The 24,346-nt window shown below is 47.0% G+C and overlaps 1 protein-coding gene across 1 annotated transcript in view; it reads left to right on the plus strand.

Annotated features, from left to right (window-relative positions):
* LOC144719462 (ankyrin repeat domain-containing protein 13B-like) overlaps positions 1 to 24,346 on the plus strand; it is a 56,261-nt gene that overhangs the window by 12,621 nt on the left and 19,294 nt on the right. Inside the window, exons 2-9 of the mRNA XM_078595393.1 lie at positions 5,157 to 5,292; positions 6,185 to 6,309; positions 8,767 to 8,812; positions 13,421 to 13,564; positions 16,753 to 16,942; positions 18,987 to 19,053; positions 21,960 to 22,041; positions 24,110 to 24,177. Of these exons, the coding sequence (XP_078451519.1) occupies positions 5,157 to 5,292; positions 6,185 to 6,309; positions 8,767 to 8,812; positions 13,421 to 13,564; positions 16,753 to 16,942; positions 18,987 to 19,053; positions 21,960 to 22,041; positions 24,110 to 24,177 (858 nt within the window). The remainder of the gene's footprint in view (positions 1 to 5,156; positions 5,293 to 6,184; positions 6,310 to 8,766; positions 8,813 to 13,420; positions 13,565 to 16,752; positions 16,943 to 18,986; positions 19,054 to 21,959; positions 22,042 to 24,109; positions 24,178 to 24,346) is intronic.

Below are 24,346 nucleotides of genomic sequence, written 5' to 3' on the forward strand. Positions count from 1 at the left end.
TTTCCAATAGGATACCAGAGACAATGACATTGGCATTTTGTTTAAAATAAAATCCCTTGGATAATCAAATCAGAAATTAAATTTTTTGCCATCCCAATTAATTTTTCCAAAGCAGACATTTCCATAAGCGTCATTACTTTAATCAGGACCCACTGCGGTTTACACTGGATGCATGTTTTATAAGGATTGATTAATAATTCATCGAGCCATAAATCATTGCAAACCCAAGGCGATTTCGAAATGCGTCGATTTGGGAGAACAGCAACTGCCCATCGAATTTAGCTTGTCCAAAATCACATTTTTGGCAGCGTCCACTAAAAAGTGTAGTCACATCGTTTTTGCCCTTGATACAATGGTGTTTTATGACTTGGGGGTCCCACGCAGGACCCACGCAGGACAATGCGCATTGTGTGTTTGAATAAACATCTACAGTGTGTTATTTTTATTCTTTCGTGTGTGTGTGTGAATTACAAACATCCCAAATGATTGTGAAAACGCACACGGGGAGCCGCTTTGCATGTGCGCGCCCACACAACACAACACGCGCGCGCGCGCGTCTCGCTGCCACCATGAATCATCCGCGCCCTTCGCTGCTGTACGACCACTGCGCATTTGGGTGCGTTGGCAAGGGTGTTCACGGCATTCGTACGGAGGGCCCACGGAGAGAGTGACTCATATCGCACCTGAGGAATACGAGTGGGGCTCCTTTGGCCAGCGGGAATACCAGCGTTGCCGCAATACAGCGACGGAAATGCGATGTAGTAGCGTAGGGGTAACAAGATCAACGATCATTCTTGCAGAGCATCGTTACGTATCGTGATTGTTGTTCGTTCCATTCGCTTTTTACGTATAGATTTTATTTCCTGACGAACAATGCATAAAATAACAATGAAAGTTCACAAGAATAATTAGAGTTGCAAATAAATATTTATTACTCATTAAATAAGTCCTTTCTAATGCATTTCCTGGAAAAATTGGCCGCGTGGTGGTTATTATATAACATCATCTTCGTAATTTAATGACAACATGTGCATGATAAGCATGAAGAGTTTTTAAATGTGCAATGATCACAATACTTTGAGCAGGTTTTATTGAGTAAACTGCAGTTTGAATACATTATAAGCCATTTATATGCATACTTGTTGTACATCAAAGCACAATAATCATACCGTAAAAATGTGAAAGTTAAGGGAAAACAACATCACGATCATCAACGTATTGTGAAATAACACATTCCTGCGGAGGGAGCTGGTAGGAACGTTGGGTTGCTCGGTCAATGGCCAGGGTCAACGGCGGCGTGGTGTATTCCGCAAATATGCCCGACTGTGAGGGCGGGCACAAGCCGGCGTGAGTAGGTTAAACGTTGAGTTTTATAAGGGCACCACGGGGTGACCAGCCCCTCCCCACCCAGCCCCACCCCACCCAGCCCACACCCAGCCCCTCCCACCTTCCCCACCCAGCCCCTCCCCACCCTCCCCTCTCCACCCAGCCCCACCCCTCCCATTTTTGGATGCACGACAGACGGATGGACACAATAATCCCCTGTGGGCTGGTGGAACCAGGTGGTTCCTACCAGTATAACAGCTTATATCGTGAACAATAATAGTGGCAATCCTACTTGGTAGCCTCACAGAAGCCCCTCGGTGAGGATGATTCATGGCACTGAGAAATACGCGTGAGCTCCCGTGATTTTGCAGACCGACAGTGAATTCCCTTGCGCGCTCGGAGCTCGCCTGTCCTCGTGGGCACTCAGGTGTGGGTGCGCGTGTACGTGTGTGCGCGTGTGTGTACGCGCGTGTACGTGTGTGCACGCGTGTGTGCGCGTGTGTGTACGCGCGTGTACGTGTGTGCGCGTGTGTGTACGCGCGTGTACGTGTGTGCGCGTGTGTGTACGCTATTTAACTCCTCTGACCATCGACTAGTCATCTGTAAGATGCGCCTGCCATTCTTCCACTCCGGTGGTGGGTGTACACCCAGGATCCCATTCCAACCAAAAGTGGCCTGGTCTAAGTTAGCTGATGAAAGTTGCAAGCGAGAATTTCATCATCGCTTGCAGCTGGGGTTGGCATCGTCCCCCACTCCACCTGATGTCGAGGGTAAATGGGCGAGGTTTAAGACTGTGACTCATGCAGCTGCAATGGCTGCTTTGGGTACGCGGTCCAGACCTCCCCGGGAACCCTGGCTGACGGAGGAGGTGTTCAGGTTAATTGAGAAAAAGCGACAGGCCCACTCTCATCGCCTACAGCATCCCACGTCAGAGAATGAGGAGGTTTACCGCAGCCTTCGCTCGGAGGTTCGGAGAGCCGTAAGGCGCTGTAAGGATGGGTGGTGGTCGCGGGTTGCTGAGGAGATGGAGTCTGCCTCAGTGGCCCGCGATCACAAATCGCTATTTAACTCCATCAAAAAAGTAACCTGCAGCGCCACACCTATTACCATCATTAGAGGAAAAAACGGTGATCCAATCTCCGACCCCCAGGAACTGGTTTGCAGATTTGCTGAGCATTTCTGTGAGGTCCTGGGGGAGGGAAAATCTCTCAGCCAGGAAAACATCATGGCACAAAGTGGGGATAACCCTGCTGAGGCTGCGGTGCCTCAAATATTGGAAGAGGTCACCCCCTGTGAGTGGCTGGCTGAGGTACCAGCTGTTGAGGAAGTACTGAGGGCGATCCGGAGTCTGAGACCAGGGAAGGCACCGGGCAGAGATGATCTCCCAAGCGAAATGCTGAGGGAGGGTGGCGTTTGTGCACAGACTGCCCTATATGACATCATAACAACAGTCTGGACCACTGGACGGGTTCCGCAGGACTGGAAGGATGCCCTGGTGGTCCCCCTCTTTAAGAAGGGGGACCGTACCGACTGTAACAACTACAGGGGCATCTCACTCCTCAGTGTGCCGGGTAAGGTCCTGGCAAGGATTATTCAACATCGCCTTGCTAGGCACGCTGAGGAGAGGCTTGCGGAGCCCCAATGCGGTTTCAGGAAAGGGCGGTCCTGCACAGATGCCATATTTTCTGTCCGTCTGCTACAGCAGAGGTGTAGGGAATTCCAAAAAGACCTACATCTCTGCTTTATTGACCTGGTCAAGGCCTATGATACCATCAGTCGGACTGGGCTCTGGGTTGTTCTTCGTGCTTTCGGAGTCCCTGACCCTCTGCTCACGATCATTAAGGACCTTCATGATGGTGAGCGGGCCCGGGTAAAACTACGTGGCCGGGAGTCGGAGCCTTTCCCTGTACACCTTGGGGTGCGACAGGGATGTCCTCTGGCTCCCACATTATTTAACATCTATTTCGACTGCGTAGTTCGTGAAGCCTTCAATAGCTGTACCGGGGGAATTACCATTTGGTACAGATATAATGGGAGGCTGATCGACGCCCGGGTGCGATCAAGGGATGGCTCCCTATTGGTCAACCACGTTATGTATGCCGATGATTTGGTAATAGCTGCTCATTCAGAAGAGGAGTTGGAGACGCTGCTGCTGAGACTGGAGCGTGCCACTAAGAGGTGGGGCCTTACCATCAGCCACACCAAAACTAAGCACCTGCCTGGGTATTTTGTACCATCTGGCACTCCACCCCCACAACTCCCAATCGGTGATGGGGCAGTTGTGGAGAGAGTGGAGAGTTTCCCATACCTGGGCAGTGTGCTTATGACCGGCTCCAGTTTATCAGCAGAGGTCTCACTCCGAATCAGTCGAGCGGCAATATCTTTTCATCGGTTGCGTAACGCTGTGTGGAAGCTACCTGGTCTGTCGCTCCGCACGAAGCTTCAGGTCTTCTCGGCCACGGTCATTCCCTCCCTTCTCTACGCTTGCGAAACGTGGACCCCCCTAGTGGAGCATCTTCGCCGGTTGGAAACATTTAGGCTGGCCTGCCTACGATCCATCCTGGGTTTAACCAGGCTGGATTGTGTGAGGAGCTCACAAGTCCTTGAAAGATCTGGGCAAAGTCCTATCAGTGAGCTCCTCCGGCAGGCAAGGCTGCGTTGGCTGGGTCATGTAGCCCGCATGCCCAGCCACCGCATGCCTAAACAGCTTTTGTTCGGCCGGATCGAGGGGGCTAAACGGGCGCGGCACGGGCTAGAGAAGAGATGGAGTGATGTGGTACAGGAGGACGTGGAGCTGAGTGGACTTGCCGATGACTGGTACCAGCGGTGTCAAGATCGGCCTCAGTGGAGGAGGCTCGTGAAGGACGCTACTGGGCAGTTGGAGGCAGTCGCCCTCCAACAACAACGGAGGGCGGAGGAGCGACGCTCACAACAACGAGCGGAGCGCTGGGTGGCTAAAGCACAGCAAGTTGGCACAGTAGGGGGCACAGGTGGTGCATCAGCCACTCGTCTCGGTCATCTCGGTCAGTCGACCCGTGGCACCTGGGTCTGCCCCGTGACCTCCTGCCAGCGGGCGTTCGACACTTCACGTGGCCTCAGGGTGCACATGGCCTGGCACAAGCGTCGTGGTGACGTCACCGCCACTTAGTGGCGAATGGCGGTTGTTGTTGTTGTTGTTGTGTACGCGCGTGTACGTGTGCACGCGTGTGTGGGTGCGCGTGTGTGTGTGCGCGTGTGTGGGTGCGCGTGTTTGCGCTTGTGTGTGTGCGCGTGTGTGTGTGCGCGTGTGTGGGTGCGCGTGTATGTGGGTGCGCGTGTGTGTGTGTGCGCGTGTACGTGTGTGCGCGTGTGTGGGTGCGCGTGTACGTGTGTGCGCTTGCGTGTGTGCGCGTCTCCCGCAGTGGGGAGCGATTCCCGATCATGGCCACCGTCGCGCGCTTTCAGATGCGCTTCTGCGACCGTCTGGAACGCTCTTCCTCCCGACATTATGAAGCCAATGGAGCTATGCGCTTTCAGATCAAGAATCAAAACTAATTTCTTTCGAACTGCTTTTTGTGTTTAAGTTTGTTGCCCCTTTTCCCGCACCTCCAATTAGCGATCTGAATCAGTTCTGGGTCTTCCCTAGGTCGACTCAGCCTCAAATGAGTACCTGGTGGTGGTGTGTAGTTAAACATCGCCACTGGAGAGAAAGGCAGCCGGGCTTGGTGTTGGACACCCACCCCCTCGTGTGCCGTGCCGACCATCACAGGTGCTACTCGCGAACAGCGTTTGCCCCAACAGTCAGTTCAGGCTACAGGGGGAGGAGATCTTTGTCTTCGTGCCTCCCGCAGCATGACGTGGAGGAGGTGGACCCTCGCGGGCGCACGCCTCTGCACCTGGCCGTCACCCTCGGGCACATCGGGTGCGCACGCCTTCTGCTCAAACACGGGGCCAATGTGGCCGTGGAAAACCGGCAAGGATGGTCCGGTAAGGCTCCCCGAGTCGTTACCCTGGCAGCACCTCGCTGGTAATTAGCTAACCCCCACTGGCACCCCCCCCCCCTCCCGGCCAAAGGTTGCTGTTGCCGCTCCATTTTTGGAACCGGTGGGTGTGTCTTGAAGGATATCTGTGTTTGCTGGTTGACGCGGTTGGAGTGTGGTTTCAGATATTTTTCCATGCCTCCGAGCTCACAAAAGTGAAGGGGTTCACTTGTGTTGAGCGAGTGAACGCGTCTGTACGAGCGTCTTCTCAACATCACAGTACAAATACAAATTGGATTTATATATCAAGCTCAATGCAACCCCTCATCTCACGGTGATGTACAGAAACAGTGGCCTTGTTTTAGTGAGAAATACAGTCGTAGGAAGAGGAAAAAATAAAGGTGCTGTAACCTGGATTTGATCAGGGAGTGGATAGTACGGATGGCTGGGAGTTTTTGACCACAGGGACAGCTGAGGAAAATGATCAATAGAAATCCTCGGTTGCTCATCCATTCACTGCGGTGTTTTGCCAGTTCAGGCCACGTACCTCCCCCAGCAGTGCAGCGGCATGTTTTGCACTCACAATGGTGTGCAACACATCCTGTGGCACACTCCATATTACAGTTTGATTTTAAGGCAAGAGTAAGAGCCAGGGAACCTATATGGAGAGCAAACCAGCAAAAACTGAATTCGTCACTTCTCATTCGAGGGCTTGCAAAACTCAGCTTCTGCTAGCGTTCGCATTTTGCGACAGCTTTGCCCGAGACACACACAATGAGAATAGTTGAAGGCCCTCGCTGGAAGCGGGGCGGTGGCGGTGGTAGTTTCAGGCCGTGGTGGGTGCAGTTGCTCATGTTGTGGTGTGTGCCCCCCCCCCCACCTCTGTCTGCGGGGCTCAGTGCTGCAAGAGGCCGTGAGCACGGGTGACCCTGACATGGTGCAGCTGATCCTCCAGCACCGCGACTACCGTAGGGTGACGCGCCGCCTCGCCGGCATCCCCGAACTCATGGCCAAGCTCCGCAAGGTGGGCGAGGGAGGGAGGGAGGGCACTTGAGATGATGGAGGAGAAGACCCTTGAACTCTTTTATATCACCGGGGAAAGAAATGCTGATGCACACAGTAATAATTAGGTGTTGAACGTTACACAATCTCACCCTCACTGTAGCCACGTCTTTCCCAGAAAGTCTGTAAATTGTCACGAATTGGGTCGTGATTTCATTGGAGATTCCATTTTTTCATGAAAAAAATGTACTGTCTTTTTTATATTTCTTGTTCTTTATGTCTTTTTTTATAAATTTTTGTTCGGTCCATTTTATTAACTGTAACATCGTAGTTTGGTGAAATCGTAAAAACATCTATTCTCATGTGCAAAATTTTATGTATTTATCCTCAACATTTGAATCATTAAAATGTTTGATTCTGCATCATTACATGGCCACACAGCAAACAGCTCCAAGCTTCACCCGGCTGTGGTGGGTAGCGGTGGGCTGCAAAGCTTGAGTTTAGGAAATGAGCAGCAAACCAAGTATAAGCCCTCTTCAAGCACTAACCAGCAACATTAATTTGTCACCCTGCCCCTCAAAATTGCTGCTTCAGCACCCGTGTACACGTCTGTATTATGCTCACGTAATTTACCGTTGATTTTAGTCCAATATGCCCAACCCTAACCTTGAGATGACCGACTTTGAGAAAATAATCTCCTTTTTTTATATATAATGTTCTCTTTCAGCGGTGTCTTATAAGTGCACATTTGACCCATGATATGAAAACAATATCCTTTCCTGCTTTATTGTGATGAACAGGAAGTGACTCGGGGTCGTTTTCTGTCCGCTCAGCAGGGAGCGAGTGGCCACACTGATGAATTATGAGGGAAACAAATGCAGTCTTGTCAGTCGCTGGATCGTGTAAAAGGCTGTGTAAAGGGAGCAAAGTCTCGTTGAATGACCAAGACGTCGTAATGGGCCACCTGATTTACAGGCAATAGACCGTGCGCTGGCGGATCCTTGTTCGAGATGACATGACGACAGTTTTGGCATTGAACAGGGCCAAATCGTTCAGATGGAGGTGATCGTGCCAATAACATGTGATGATACAGCAGTATTTGTTTAGCTAGCCTGAACCTGCTGGTTATGCACATGAGGTAAAAATCGGTCGAGAATGTGCTTGTTTTTAACAAATGTTGCTGGTAAATATTAGTCTACAAAGCCACAAGGCCGATGGACTTAAACATTATATTTGAATTTATATGTGGAGACAATGTGGTTCATTCTGCTTATATACACTTTAAAATTATCATTATTTTTAAGTGAGACCCATACTGTTGCCAAGTTTGAAGTTAAATCACCAACATGAACTCGATGACCTAATCAGATTTCTTAAGCGATATGTGATGATCTTTCTATAAGTTAGCTCGGTGTCTTTATATATAGAGTGTGTTAAAAAAAAACGTAATTAACTACACGAGCCATTAAGCTGTGGTTAAACTACTCTTCCTTCTTGTGCATTAAAGAAATTTGCCTTCATAACATAATTTTAGTGTTAATGTCAATGTCTGCTTTAAATATGCACCTTCGTAAAAACTGTAATTCCACGAATAAGGCAATTTGATTGTCGTATAAAATGAATGTGTTTCTTACCTTATCAAAAGTTAACTTTTTTTACAGTTTATTACATACCAAAGCACAAACGAGCACTGCGATATTTCAACCAATTTAACGATTTGTAAGTATATTTAAAGTATATCTGAAGCCCGCTATGGTTCCGCCAGGCTTACCTTGATGCAATCGGAGTGGTATCAAAGAGCACATTCTACACGGCCAATTTGGAAACGCAGAGAATAGTTTTAAGACAAATATGATCTTGTGGCTTCACATTACTAACCGTGCACTGGGGGTGGTTGTTCTCAACCTCTTTGGTATGGCGCCTCCCCCACCCCACCCCAATGAAGGCCACTGGTCTCTCGGGGCCCCCCTCTCCTCTTCCCTGCCCCACTCACGGCACTTAAAAATCTCTATTTGCGTGAGTTGTTGAAACCGACGGCTGCTGTTCAGTCAACGCTGTCTCAGTAATGCGTTCATTTCGCGTTGTGTACGAGTAAGTTTTGTCGCGGCGAAGTGGTGCTGATGTTTCCCACGCACAGTGGATTTTTTGTTTCCTGCACGGTATCCATGCACCGACCTGTAAGCAAGCAAAAGGGGAGAAGTTTTGCAATATTGAGGAATCAAGAAAATAGGTTGAGGGTAATCAGTTTGTTTGCCAATCTCTGTCATTGGCAAAAATTATAAAATAATTGGAGGAAGCTTTAAGCAATGTTATTAACTTTCCCTCTGAAATGTGATTTCAAAAGCGTATCTGTAATTATTCGGATATGTGTGTTCAATAAACAGCAGTGCACAAATCTGTGATGAATAGCTGCAGGGATAAATTTGATTCAAGACAATAATAGCTCACTTCTGACTAATTTTCCCTTCTTTGCAACCAGGCAACAGATTTCTACGTGGAGATGAAATGGGAATTTACAAGCTGGGGTGAGTATGGACATAATCTATTTACACAACTATACACATGCCAGTATATACCGGAATCAAACAGTTTTGCCTCAATTCCCACACTCATTTGTAGCTCAAAAGTAGTTTTACTTCAAAGTGGCAATCTCTCTCATACCATGTGTATTCAGTGTTTTTATTTATTTTACCAAGTAAGGCCCACTGACCTATATAGCTATTTTTCAGAAGCAACCTGGCCACAAATGATAGCTCAACAAAGTAGCTTGTCACGTGGTAATTTATAGCAGCCAAATACTCGAAACGCGTGTTGATTCTAAATGTGGAGGGAAAAATTGGAGGACCCGGAGAAAAATACATGCGAATACAGGGAGAACATGCAAATGCCAAATATACAGGTGTTAGGGTCGGGATCAAATCCACGACCTCCTGCATACCAGGCGAGGGAGCAGACATCCCGCCACTGGGGCACCCCAACAACAGAGCAATTCGCCATAGAGCAAGGGTACAGTTAATGCTACACAACTCAACAATATGCGAAAAAGCAATACTTTTTGGCCATATTAACATTGGTCATCTACTGTACACGATCCGCTGCTGGATTAGGGCCTCGCCATGCCATGTGGGTTGTGGGGGTTATTTGACCATACTTCACCACGCTGCGTTTTCGATCGTTTAACTTTAAACTTTCAGCGTAAAAAATGGCATTGAGAACACAACGTGTCAAAAAAACTCAACACACTCGACATGTGACGTGAAGAAACATCACCAATTTTACATTTTTTTTTCTTTCAAGACAGTTAAGTGTGAGTTGTTTTGTTTATTGCTTTGTTTATTGTGCTTGTGCAACACTGGCCAATGCAGCATACTCAAATAATTGACACAAATGTGTCAGAGCAGTTTATAAAATGCGCTCACTATGTGTGTGATGTCTTATTGGAGTAATTGTATGGATGCACACGTATGAAAGCGAGAAAATGCATGCATTTGTACAATTATTGAAACCAGACATAGCAATGTTGTAAGAGTGTGGCGATGCTTGATTTGAGTAATTTTTACGGATGCATTCAAAATGAGCTTTATCGCGATTAAAAATTCAGTTGTGATCGAGTCTGCGCACCACACTGTATGTTTGCCCCATATTTATTTTCGAGCTTCAAGGTAGTAAACACAGAGTTGCTAACCGCAAATGCTACACCAAACATCCCCTGCTCCTGTGCAGCAATATGACTAGTGCGTGTCACATTCATGCTCGTGTATTATTACTACTACTACACTTGTTTACCCGTTGAACCCTCACTGAGTCTCATGACTTGTTTTCAGGAGAGTCCTGCCAAGATTTCACACTACTCGGGGGGGAAATTTTTTCTGATGTATACTCCCATTGAATAATTTGCAGGTAGTTTTCAAAGTTGGACCACGCCAGCACACAATGCTCTACTCTTTGCGAATGATGTCACGGGTTCTTTAACGTCCCCCCCCCCCCATTGTCAAGCATACGGCCGGTATTTTTACGCTTGATACACACTGTAGTATTAACAAGGGCAGCCGCTGGGTTCGAACCGTGAAACTCTACAACAAGTGGTGCATGCGCGAGCACTGGGTCTGAGCCATGTTACAGCCCTTTGTTTCGTGCTACTCAAAAGCAAGGTTATAGAATTGAAAAATTGACAGGAGATAAAAAAAACACATCTTTCCAAAAAACAAGATGAAAATGCCCTTAAATATGTAACACAATACATGCATTTACAATGCAGGCAAAGGTTATCTATTCTGGTCAGCAAATAAATAATCCATTTGAAGTGAATGAGAAGTAAAATTCTAATCTTATTCTTATGTCATTCTTAGTCACATGAAGCATCTTCCAGAGTCTGCATTGGGTTTTTTTTTATAACAAATATCATCTGAAGCCCTATCAAAAAAGAGTCTTGCCATCCAATCCATGCAGATTGCATTGCGTGCGTTGCCCTCGGGTTTGTTTGCTGTACCGGTCTCTTCTTGGCAACCCAAATCCATTAGGTGCTCTTTGCAGGGTCGTCCTTTTGCGGCGGTCGTGTTCGGAGTACCTCCCGATTAATGAGATCCCTGAGGACAAGGGGGCCTCGTCGTGGTTATTATGGCTCGTCAGCATTTAAAAGAACGGCGGAAGTCGTCACTGACCTGCAATGTTTTATTTCGTACGGGGAAATGTGCACTAAAATAACAAGGTAGATTTATAACGCTTCCAAACGCGATCTCATTTTCAAAAGCAAACTTTTTATCATCTTCCTCAATACGCACCTTGTAATATTATTACGTTTTAACGTTGTGGCTCACACTAATATATTTTAAGGCTACATAGGTCATAAGAACTTCCAAGCCTTTATATATATCGTTTTTTAGTTTTTTTGCACTTAGTCAGTTACCATTAATCGTTGTGTAATAAATGTGGATGAAAGGGGAGATGTCTCGACAGTGATTTATCGTAATCGTCTCCACGAAGCGGCACGTTTAGGTGCTCGTCACCCAGGTCTGGCTGGCATGCTACCTCTCAAACCCTCCCAACCCCGCGAGAGATATCGCGAATCCTCGGTGTGCGTGAAGCTCTTGGTTATAATCCTGCAAGATGTGAATGGTTGCACGGTGAAGCACGGCAAGGTCACTATGCAGCTTGTGCACGTGGCGGTGTGTCCATACGGGTTTATTGGATTGGGCAAAGGGCATTAACAGGCCCGCTTTTCACCCAGGCAACCGGAGAGACCAGACTTAAGATATGTCGTGGCTTATCGCGATAACAACAATTACATATATTTAAGGACGCACAATTTTTAAATCAAATGATAAATATGCAATGAAGAAGAATTGAAACAAAAAAAATTAACTTGACATTTTAATCAATTAATTTTGTTGAAAACACTGACAGAACCAACTGAAATTCGAGAGGAAATAAGTCGCAGTTTAAGTGAGGTACTGTACTTGAGCACCGTCTATCAGGGTGTGGTACGCAAGTTACATTTTCCATTCAGATTATAAAAAAAATATCGGTTAACACATTCCTGCGGAGGGAGCTGGTAGGAACGTTAGGTTACTCGGTCAATGGCCAGGGTCACCTGCGGCGTGGTGTATTCCGCAAATATGGCCGACTGTGAGGGCGGGCACAAGCCGGTGTGAGTAGGTTAAACGTTGAGTTTTATAAGGGCACCACGGGGTGACCAGCCCCACCCTCCCCTCCCCACCCAGCCCCTCCCCACCCAGCCCCTCCCCACCCTCGCAACCCAGCCCCTTCCCACCCTCCCCTCTCCACACAGCCCCACCCCTCCCATTTTTGGATGCACGACGGACGGACAGACACAATAATCCCCTGTGGGCTGGTGGAACCAGGTGGTTCCTACCAGTATAAAACCCTACGTTTAAACAGGACAGAGTTCCTCTTTATTCTTTCTGCTCATCAGGGTAGCCAAGATCTAGCAATACAATGATACATCATACACTTACCATCCGTTTTGCATTAAATAATTGTATCATAAGTATCATTGCTCAATAGATTTTTCTAAAGTATTTTATTCCCTGATCAAATATTTATCAAGCGACGAACCCAATAATGAAGTTGTAAACGGTTAGCTACTATCCATTAAATGAGTGCTTTGCTAAATGTGGTCCGGATAAATTGAAGGCATGACGATTATACGATGTCATCATTTTCGTAGGTAGTTTGTTGTTTAATTACGTTTTGTGTGACTGACCGCATGTGCGTTATAAGCGAGAGAGATCTTAACGATTAGAAGACTCGTAGCAGGCTTGTGGTGAGTGAACTGCTATTGATGAACTTTTAAGTCATCTTCATTTGTACTGGAAGTACAGAAAAGACTCACAATCAATACAATACCAATGTTAAATACAATTAGACATTACCGATATTAGGAAGCCACTGGAGCTTTGCACTTTTAAATATAGACTGAAAACTCATATTTTTAAAACTGCTATTTGTGTTTAATTTGAGAATACGTTTTTCCCCTTTTATTTGGCAACAAAACAGGTGTTAATTTGTTAAAACACCAAACTGAAACCTTTTACAAGGAATAATTTGAAACTGATTGGTCCACACCAGAGACAGTTTTCTTATTTATTTTAGTACTGGCAAAGGAAGGTCCCATGATGTGTTTAGTTTGTTGTCTTTTCGTCGCACCTCCGATGAACCATGGTTGGCTATGCACCGTACGTAGCCATACGGTGCAAAATAAATTAAATATATATACATATATATACATACATGTACATTGCTACTGCTGCGTGTAGTGTTCGCGGTTGTACCGCCTAGCTCTCTTTTTGCTTACCTTTCCTATACTTTGCACTCCTAGTGTGTTTTTGTATTGTTTGTTGCTGTAACTTTCTGACCCACCCCTACTGGACACAGGTGCTTCATAGCTCATTGGATTCCTCCAAGATAAATAGAGGTTCGGATTGTGATTCTGACGTGTTTGTTGAAATTCTTTCGCACCGTACGTACTCAACCGTGCTACACTGCAATAAGAAACTGATAACGTGATAACCGTCACATTGTGAAAGCATTCCATCATATTATATGATGAACATTTTGATGGTTGCAGCGCTGGCGCTCACCGGCGTTCCTGCCTGTGCGTGTGTGCCGCCCAGTGCCTTTGGTGTCCCGCGTGTGTCCAAGCGACGTCTACAAGGTGTGGAAGTGCGGCTCAAACCTCCGTGTCGACACCACCCTCCTGGGCTTCGATCACATGACCTGGCAGCGAGGGAAACGAAGCTTCATATTCAAAGGGCAAGGTGAGCGTGTTCACAGAAACGTAGTCCTATGCCAAAAAGTTGTCCTTAGTTTGTTGTCCTTCCCCCCACACCTCTGATTAGCAAGGTTGGCTACGTAGGGTGTGAAAGAAGTTCACCGTAAAAACTCTCTCCCATCCTGTTTTCTTCAATTCACTGCGAAATGCTCTCCTCACCAACACGCGGAGACAGGTAAGGGGTCGAGTCCTTTCTTCCCACCTTCTCCGCCACACAAACAGCCTCCCTCCTTCAGGCATCGAGCAGCATTTTTATTTTTCGGCCTCTTGGCCTCTTTTCTGACATCCGCCCCTCAAGAACTTCTTTTTTCATCTAGCTGCCTCCTCCTTGGAGCACGTGCCCGATCCACTTATTTTTCCTTTCCTGGGATTATTCCAAACGGACACCTCTCCCTCCCGGGCCTGCCCTAGACCTTGCTCATTGCTACTGCTGCATGTAGATGTTCACGGTTGTACCGCATAGCTGTCATTTTGCTTACCTTTCCTATACTTTGCACTCCTATCGTGTTTTTGTATTGTTTGTTGCTGTAACTTTCTGACCCACCCCTACTGGACACCTGTGCTTCGTAGCTCATCGGATTCCTCCAGGATAAATGGAGGTTCTAATTGTGATTCTGAAGTGTGCTCAGTTTTGTACGGCGCGTTGTTTGGCACTCCACGTGCTGAGAGTGAAACGTTGGACATCATTCCAAAACAACAGGCGATACAACTGAACACACATCAGAGAACTCCCCCCGATTACTCTTTCTTTTCATCCCGCTCATTTTCTCCACTCGATGATAATTACCGACATCTTCTCAAATACGAGCATACGATTACCCCCCACACAGAAAATAAACACACATAACATATATATAAAAAAAATACAAGACGTTTAATTTAAAAACGTCAAAGCAATGTATCCTACGCAATATGATGTAAAACACTAAAAATTAACCCGTACAAACAAAGTTTTTCACTATAAATCCTTTATATGCGTGGCAGCTAGAGTCCTCTCGTCCTCTGGCTTGAGATGGCTGCCACCTATGGGTCAGATGATTGCCTGCCACCATTAAGCAATTGGTAAATAAATATAAAAAAAAAATCCCTAAAAAAATTTCACGAAAATAAATTGTCACGCACAACGAGTCTGTGTGCAAAATGTCAGCTCGATTGGATCACGGGAAGTGGGTTAAATAACGACCGAAAGATTTGCACGGTCGTAAGCGCGCAAGCAAGCAAGTGAACTTAATATAAAGGATTTTAAAAGAGCTCACGTTGCAATGAATGCGGAGATGAAGGTCGATTTAGAATTTCCCTTGTGATACAAGAAGATAGCCCAGCCAGTAAGGCAACGTAACAGACCTCCAAATGTCCCCTCGCACCTCGCGTCCACCACGAGCGAGCGAGCGAGTCTTGTCGTGTGCATGGCCCTGCCATTTACTGCAACTGGTCACGTGGCCACTAGCCCGCTCTCGGAAGATCGGATGCTTCTTGCTTGTTGCAGAATGCGGCCTGCATGCCATTCCCAAAGGGTGGTGTGCGTCCCCGTCCCCTGTTGAGAGTATGTGCTCGAGCCTGCCCCTAAATGAGAGGCATTCCTCCACTCAAGAAAGGGACACCGATGGAAACACAACGGCCCTTTACAATACCGCCACTTCCAGCAGCAACCGTGTTATTCCTCGTGATGCAAGTGTTTAATGGTATTAAATTGTATTGCCTTGGGTATACATTGCTTAAAAATGTTAAACTAAACGTCTTGTATTTTATACATGCTAAGTGTTGGACAGTCATGTGAACTTTTATTTTATGCAAAGCGCCCCGAAACGCCTTTATTGATGTTATGTTTGCTCTGCGGTATTTAAATGTATATTTGATTGACTGTGCCTCAAGTTTCAAGTTTTTCAAGTTTCAAGTTTCATTTATTAGGTATAGCCCTGTGAGCCATTCGGCTCTTGAATCGGGTGCAACCGCAACAAACAAAAAAAACATGAACAAGAAAACATCTTAAAGTGACTATGTGCAAACAGAAAATCCAAGAAAAGACAGCAAAATATTGCAGAAAAAACAGGACTGTCTAACAGTTAACGTCGGGTTTTTTGCAATTGTGACAAAGAAGGTCCCAGAACGTGGAGCGAAACGTCGAACGTCACGGCCGGACAAGAACGCGGCACATCCTGAAAACACATCAGAGAGAGCCATCGGCAGATATAATTTGTAAAACATAACGTACTGCCATTTTTTTTCAATCAACGGCTGGATGAAGGTCTCTCCATGTCATTTCAGTCATAACGGAGGGGGGGGGGGTGCGTGTTTGACCATACTTCACCACACTGGAAAGTTAAATTTGGTGAAGTTGACGTGGGGAACAGCTGCCCATCTTTATATGATATTGCACAATGTTGTGTTTCCAGGGTGCGGAAAAAATATTTGTAATCATCGTTGGGGGGTTCCATTATATAAGCGTTACATTTGGGTGAATATGCAATGCATGGCCAGAATATCTTAAAAGCCCCACTCTGCAAACAGACACTCTCGTTAAATAAAATGCCACAGTCTGGAAATGGGTAGCAAGTAGATTAACACGGCTGGCTATCTGTATATGCAGACACAGTGTCAAGGTGCGGGAGTCGACTGTGATGCCGCATGGTCCGTTGTCTTGAACGAGGCTGCGGTCGTGTTTGAACTGGAGGCTAATCAGGGGTGGAGTCTGGTAAACGCGTACAGGAGGAGGGGAGGCTGCATGGGAGTTCCCAGAGCTGTGGGCAACAACACGAGAGTCTTGCCAAGATGAGACCCATTTCTTACCAAGCCAAACAACATCACGAGCCAAACTGGCCTCGTTCCAGAGGCACTATTTCGTGCACAGAAAATGCCATATATCCTCCGTATGCCAAAATGTAGCACATAAAGTAAACGTATGATGATGACGATAATAATTTATAAAAACAAACTCCACAAAAACGGAATGGTTTTGCTTCGTCCTGCAAGCAGAGGTCGCAAACGGGTTTTGATTCCCGTACCCTACCCGAAATGAGTGACAAACGGTGACTCACCAGTGTACTCACGGCCTACCCGTACCCGTACCCGGCCGCACCAGGGTACGGGTATCGGGTACCTGGTTGCGACCTCTGCCTGCAAGTCACCCTTTACGGGACGGCGCGTAACATGCGCACCGCGCCAAACTCTTTCAAGACAACGGGGCGGTGGTGCTGGAGGTGGACCACGACCGCTGCCTGGTGTACGTGGAGACGCTGTCTCTGGCCGCCCCCGAGACGGACGCGCTGCTGCAGGCCGTGCGCCCCTCCGAGGCCCAGATCCTGCTGCGCCTCTCGTCGCCCGTCGTGTCCACGCACGTCAACACCAAGAACATCCAGTTTGAGAGGTGCGGGGCCCCGCGTCGCGCGCGAGATTTGGACTCAACAGGTTTGCGACTTGGTGGAGGGGGACGGTGATGGGGGTGGACGTGGTGGGGGGAGGCCATCATCCAGCAGTGGACTGATCATGGCTGTCGATGATAACGGGATGTGGGAGCGCACGGCAGAGGTCGCAACCGGGTACCCGATACCCGTACCCTACCCGATACCCGGCTACCCGTACCCGGCCGGATACCCGTTTGCGACCCTGGTGCGGCCGGGTACGGGTACGGGTAGGCCGTGAGTCACTGGTGAGTCACCGTTTGTCACTCATTTCGGGTAGGGTACGGGTACGGGTAGAGTACGGGTACCCATTTGCGACCCTGGTGTGGCCGGGTATGGGTAAGGAATCAAAACCCGTTTGCGACCTCTGGTGGAGGGGGACGGTGATGGGGGTGGACGTGGTGGGGGAGGCCATCATCCAGCAGTGGACTGATCATGGCTGTCGATGATAACGGGATGTGGGAGCGCACGGTCATAACCTTCGAGTTGAAGCGGTCGGAGTTCCACTGCTCCTCTTCAGACCGCCCGCACACCGTATCGCCGTTGGCGCTTGTGACCACATCAATCAGAATGTGCCAAATGTTGTCAGATCTCGGAAGCTAAGCAGCGCCGAGTCTGGATAGTTCTTGGATGGGTGACCACCGTGCACAGCAGGTTTATTATAGGCTGCTGCGGGCCTACGTGGTGGATGGCACCAGAGGGCAGTGCAGCTAAATCCATTGTTGAACTGTGCTCTATACTGCACATCTCTGTACTCCCCGCCTTCGCCAGTCCACACTGACTGGTGTAGTGAAGTATGGTCAAACCCGCATGGCATGGGGGGAGGGTGCCCCATCCAGCAGTAGCCGGACCAAAAACTGCACACAGGAACTGTATCCTTCTGGGTGCAATTCGCAATGAGCGCAGGGGAGCTACCACGCCTGCATAGTGGTACACACACCCTGTGTGTAGATGCATATTATTTTACTAACCCGAGTTTGGTGAGGCCTCATAATAGCCAGCAAAGCCCTAATGGTGCTGCTGGGTCGGGATGGGGTTCTCTCTTGTTAAGTGCATTTTGCACAACTTGTCCTCTCTGCGTTTCAAGTTTAAGCGCCTCTTAAACGTGCGTTAATAAGTTATTAGGAAATCGTGTAGGTCAGTTTATCTCGTGAAGCAAATCCCAGGGTGGCAACCTTGCCACACTGCAGGCCCACCGAGCCAGATGGCTCTCGTTCGCTCCATGCCGTTTGATTGCGTCAAGTAAGAAGTCACAATTGTGTCCGGTAAGCAGAGGGTAGAACATGTCCCAGAGGACATTCACAGCATAGGCAAAGCGATGAAATGAGCTCATGTGCAGAAGCTAGATGGACTTTTGCATCACAATGCCATGAGGGATAACGATGTCTGAGGGAGGGTGATGGCTTGGGGAGGCCTCCATACAGCAGTAGATAGATCAAGGCTGATGATGATGAATCAAATGTGTGTCTTAATACAAGGTTAGATTAATTATTATGTTAGTTTACCCAGTGAAGCCTCACTGAGTCTCAATTCTCTTATTCAGGAGAGTCCCGGCAAGTTTCGCAGCAAGGGATGATTTTTTACATGTATAAACTCAATTGAGTAATGTTTTTAGTATTCGGATGTTTAACGAATGTCAGCTGATACATGTAGAAACGCTAGAGAGCATACAAACTCCAATCAGAAAGTCGGGAATCGAACCCAGGCCCTTCTTCCTGTGAGGCAACAAGTGTTACCACTCCGCCACCCTGATGCCCAAAAGGTGTAACAGCATGCAGAAGGCAACAGGAAACTACCGTAACCCTGCCTCCACGAATCGTGGCTCAAGAAACTTCTTGTGGAGGTGCAGTGTTTGAGTGAGGGAAGGGGAGGGCGAGAGGGAGCAAGTGGGGATTAGATGGAGTAAACCTGAGCCAGGGACCTACACCCTTAAGGCAAGAGAAGTGAAGGTGCGGAATGAGATTGCTGCTGCTACTGTATGTGCTGCTAAAGTTGTATTTGATTCCCCAGGAACAAGTCCGGAATCTGGGGGTGGAGAAGCGAAAAAAGTGAAACAATTAACGGTTATGAAACGAAGGTGAGACGACACAGCGCATTTTAATTTCCTCCATTACCGGCCCCCACCAGCTCCGTGACTCGCTTTGTTACATTATACACGTCGATTTCACACATTGCAAGAGCTTGTTAAGCGTACGAATCTTTAAAATAATTATCGCTCTCCCGAAGGCTCCTCATTTTTAGATTCGCACCAAGGAAATGATTAACGCGTCAATTCCTTGCAAGGTGGCAAGATGTTGCTATGAAAGTCAATACACCATTATCGCCGCAGAAATAAGATTTGAGTGCACAGCCTGTGAAATTGTGTGTGAAATTAGACAAATACGACATCAAGTAAAACATTTCCCTTGACGGAATAAAACATCAATAATGCTTCCCCACTGCCCTAAGCGGTGAACCTGAAGTAGGGAAATCGAGGCTACGTGAACATGTTTATTTTATTTTATACCTACGTGACTTCACCGAAAGAACCAAAGAGTTTGTTTATGTACCTTCAGTGTTTCTTTTTGGCTTGCGGACCACCTGGCCAATGCAAATATTTCCAAGGGCCACCCAGCCCGCCCACCCCTGGTGACAAAATGCATTCACTTTTCTCTCTAAATACCAGTAATGCTAAATTATTCACAATACAGGAACTGAAATATTTGTTTTTGAGGGCGGGGGGGGGGGGCATTTAGATCTTAGCGGTTCGGGTAGTTTAATCAGGGTAGTTTTACCGAACTAAATTTTTTATCAAATATCCTAAGTAAAATATTAACATACTCTTAGTTTTTTCGGTAAAGTCACGTAGGTAAAAAATGAAATTAAAATTAATTTCATTAAAATTAATTGCTGTATCAAGTGAGGGCCTCACTTGATACAGCACATCTGGCTGTGACGGTCTCACCTGATGACGGAGACTTGTGTTGCCTCCGAAACGTCGTGATTTTTATTATTTTATTTTTTATTAATTTTAATTTCATTTTTTACCTACGTGACTTTACCGAAAAAACTAAGAGTATGAATCCTTGCAGTCACAAAAGCTTCAAATCTACAATAACATATGAACGTACGAAACAAAAGGTAGAAACGTTGTCATGATTTACGGTTCAACCCGCATTTGCATCGCGGCCCCACGAAGCACCTGGAGGGCCGTCGCGGCCCTCCTGGTGGTACCAGGGACCGCACTCTTGAGGACCACCGCTCCAGTCCAGAGGTCGCAACCGGGTACCCGATACCCGTACCCTACCCGATACCCGGCTACCCGTAACCCAGCCGGGTACGGGTACCCGTTTGCGACCCTGGTGCGGCCGGGTACGGGTAGGCCGTGAGTCACTGGCGAGTCACCGTTTGTCACTCATTTCGGGTAGGGTACGGGTAGGGAACAGGTACCCGTTTGCGACCCTGGTGCGGCCGGGTACGGGTAAGGAATCAAAACCCGTTTGCGACCTCTGCTCCAGTCCCATGGTCACAGGATGACAAACTTCGGGTGAAACTAAGCAACCAACGTCTTGCTGTCAGCACAATTCCATTAGAGTAGCTGCCACAAAGGTAGCACTTCAACATTTGCATGTGTGTGCAGCTATATATATATTTGAAAAATATCAACAACGATGTCTTTGCCTCGACGGAAATAGATTCGCACACATCTTGCCTGTTTTCCTTGGGCGGCATATGCAAAGGATGTTGCTAGTTTTGTACCAATAACTTGCTGCTCAGCAGTGGTGACCTCAGACGCTGACAATGCAGCACTGGCAACCTTCCCAGTAGAAATGTAAAACTCTCTCCAAATTAGATTAACCGTAAAAACAGAGGCATGGCTTTAGTTTAAAAAAAGTGCCCCACCATAAATCATCCCCAAGGCTTGCTTGCATTGAATTACCAATTGAAACATATATTCGTATAAGTTACAGTACGGATATTACTGCAGGTGAAAAAGATGATCGCAATATCCACAGAACGGCTGAAGATGTGTATATCAGATATTATTATCCAGTACATTATAGAATGCCTTAACACCTTCATGCTGGGTTAATATTTATCCTAGTACACCCAACCTCAGCATCAACTATCACGGCATGGGGGTGGCTTATGATCCAGCATCGCCGAGTTTAAATCTGGACTTCAACCGCTCATTATTAAACCAGGTTTTCAAGTGTGGCAATATGTTGTTGTTGTTGATTCTATTTGGATTTGCACTTCAGATTGCAACATTTTAACTCTGCGAAATCCATTTCAGTTTTATTGGCATGTCACAACATGTTTTTCCCTGTAGCGAGGTGTATGGGAAAAGCAGAGCACTTGAGGTTTCTCAGAAGTAGTTCTGTGAAGTCCGCTTCCGCGAGCCGTTCTCTCACACGGGGTGATGCATAGCCCGGCGAGCGTTCAGAACGAGACACTTGGTCTCATGGTATATTAAGCTGACTGGACAGTGTGCAGTGGCGGAGCCAGGATTTTCAGGTAGGGGGGGAAACCCCTCCAGCAATGAAAAATGATAGAGGAGTTGTTAGTAAGTAAGGACTTGTCCCTTGCTTTTTATTCGACGCGTGTGCGGCGATGGCACAGCCATCGATCGAGGGTCGAATTCGAACCGCGTTGTGTGATCGGCATCGCGCTCGCTGAAGGTGAATGCCTTTTGGGAAGTCGTGTACTGTATATGCAACTGTGCACAATTCTGAGTGCCAATTATGGACTCAGACTATTGTTCTATCATCTCATAGAGTCCCTGGCACATAATAATATGCGACACAGTGGCAGTGGGGGTCGCAAAATGTCCGATCGAAATTAGGGATTTCGATCGGACCATTGGAGGGGTACGTGCCACCCCACCCACCACTGGCTCCGCCAGTGTAAGTGTGGGACTATGGTGGGGCGGGGGGGGAGGTGAGAAATGTTTTGTTTAAGAATAACGATCCGCGCACGGCGCGGCTGATCGTTGTGTTGCAGGTGTACAGCGCCTCCCATGTGGAGCTGGTGACGTGCACTCGGACGGAGCACCTCTCTGACCAGGATAAAAACAAAACCAAAGGTTGCTCCTCCGTCTCCAAAATACACACACTTCAGCTTGTCAATTACGACGCCAGTAACTAAAAATGCAAATGCAGGCCCTGCGTGTGTGTGTGTGTGTTTGCGTGCATTTTTTTTTACTTTCGATTTATGCCCTTGCTGTATTATTTAACGTAGCCGCACTTAAGCGGTTTATGGACTGCCCATGCACATTTGAGAGCATTAGTGTAAACAATGAAATTGTGCTACTCCGCAGCTGCTTTGTGTGAATGTGGTGTGCATTGGTGCGCGATCAGACTTTATTTTAACAAATTGATCGTTTCATTTTTGACTCTGGCCCTCTTCAAAGTTTTACGGAACAACGTGGGCAGATGCAGTTGCTCTTGTCTAAGCCTCGACTTCCTTTTTCATAGAGTGATGTGTAGGCTAAAATGTACACCGAGAGACAGTAAGAGGAAGATGTTGGTGATATGCGAGTATATACACTGGGGTTCACGACATCGTTCAAACGGGTGAGATAAGCAAGTAGGCCTGGGTAGAGCAGGTCACGGTCAGGGCGAGAGGGGATGATGGCCAACGGTCAAGAACAAAAACGGAGTGACAGGGAAAAATGGAACGCAACTGAAAGGATGTCCTCCAAGGAGATGGGGCTATGAAATCAGTTCTTTTGGGTGGATCATGAGAGGTGATGGAGGCTTAGGGTAGCCTTCATCCAGCAGTGAAGTGATCATGGCTAATTATGACGATGATTGCATTTAATAGATCACATTGCCTGATGTGCTCCTAAAATTATGGAAACGTCAATAATGTTTTTTGGAGGACAAGCCAAATTGAATGTCACATCCACGAAACGTTAAAACCTGGAACACTGACTAACGTTGTCAGCGGGGCGTTTTGGAGGACTTAAAAAAATAGACGTAACATTTAGGAAAATTGAGGAAGAATACATCATATCAAGAAGTTTTTTCACTCTTTTTTTGTAAGATTATCTGCAATAAAAGTCTCCAAATTAGTTTTCTGTCTGTCAATAAATATTCGTGTAGATGGTGCGGAATTAATCTGCCAACTTCCCAGTTGAAGTGAACATCTTTTTGTAAATATATTAAATAATACTTACTTTCTACATTTTCAAAGCTAACCACAAAAGCAGTTTTCTGTTAGCATTTAATATTGGTTACCACATTTTGTGCAATATGATTTTCCCTTGGCTAAAAACGTAATTTGTGAGGGTCTTTAAAAAAAAACAGCAATGTGATTTGTACTTTTCCTTCAATGTCATAATTCCTTAAATATATACACAGCAATAAGCTATGTGTCTATTTCTGCACCTCCGATTAGCACGGGTGGTTTCGTACGTCGTGAAAGAAGTTCAACATACCGTGCGTGTGAATGCGTTCAATCTGTGCTCTTCTTGATTTAATGTACTGTCTATATGCGGGGCTACGTTGTGGGCAGTTCACTAAAATCCATTGTTGTACTCTACTTCTATGCCCCCCGCATTTATGCTCCTTGCCTTCACCAACCTTGAAGCGTGATTTAAAACAACCACCATGACTTGCAAAGAGTGGAGAGGCCTTCATCCAGCAGTGGACTGACAAAAATTGGCTGTAAATGTACTCAATAATTTACACACCTCATCATCTATTCACCACGCCGTGATATTTATGGCACGTGGTACTGTATACGAGTGTCTCATTGAGCTCCAGGCATGACCACCCCGCCTCACCCTCCAGGGTGAAGCAATGACAATTACCAACACAGCGAGGCCTGATCGAGAACACATCTCTCTTCCACTGCCCAGGGATCTCCATTGGCTACCAGTCGAGGTTATGTTTTTTAAATCCTTGCCTTACAAACAGGGCTGCAAAGGGCACCAGTCCTGCTGTACCTCTCTGAATTTCCCAAGAATCATGTCCCTGCCAGGTATCTTAGATCCAGCGACACGATATGAAGATCGATGGATTTATCAGGTGCATGCGACGAACATAGGCGAGATTTGCGAGGACTGAAGTTTTGAGAAACGCTGCTGCGTAGCACCTTGTCAGCGAGTGTAATCATTAAAACGAGATATTTTGTTTGTTTACCTGCAGGAGTGAAAACCACCCCCCTGCAGTCGTTCCTCGGGATCGCCGAGCAGCATGTCGGCTCGAACAATGTGGTGTGTGTGTGTGTGCGCTTTCATTCACCTCTTTCATTCGCTTCAAAAATGCAATTTTTTTTAAACGTCGCACACAAACTCACGTACGCGCGGTCCGCTCACAATGACAGTTGCGGAATGTTTGAAGCCAAGTCTGTCAAATTGACAGGGTGAAACGCGTTGCAGTTTA

This window comes from Lampetra planeri, chromosome 6 (assembly GCF_965212315.1).
Source record: "Lampetra planeri chromosome 6, kcLamPlan1.2.h2, whole genome shotgun sequence".
Taxonomy (NCBI): Eukaryota; Metazoa; Chordata; class Hyperoartia; order Petromyzontiformes; family Petromyzontidae; genus Lampetra; species Lampetra planeri.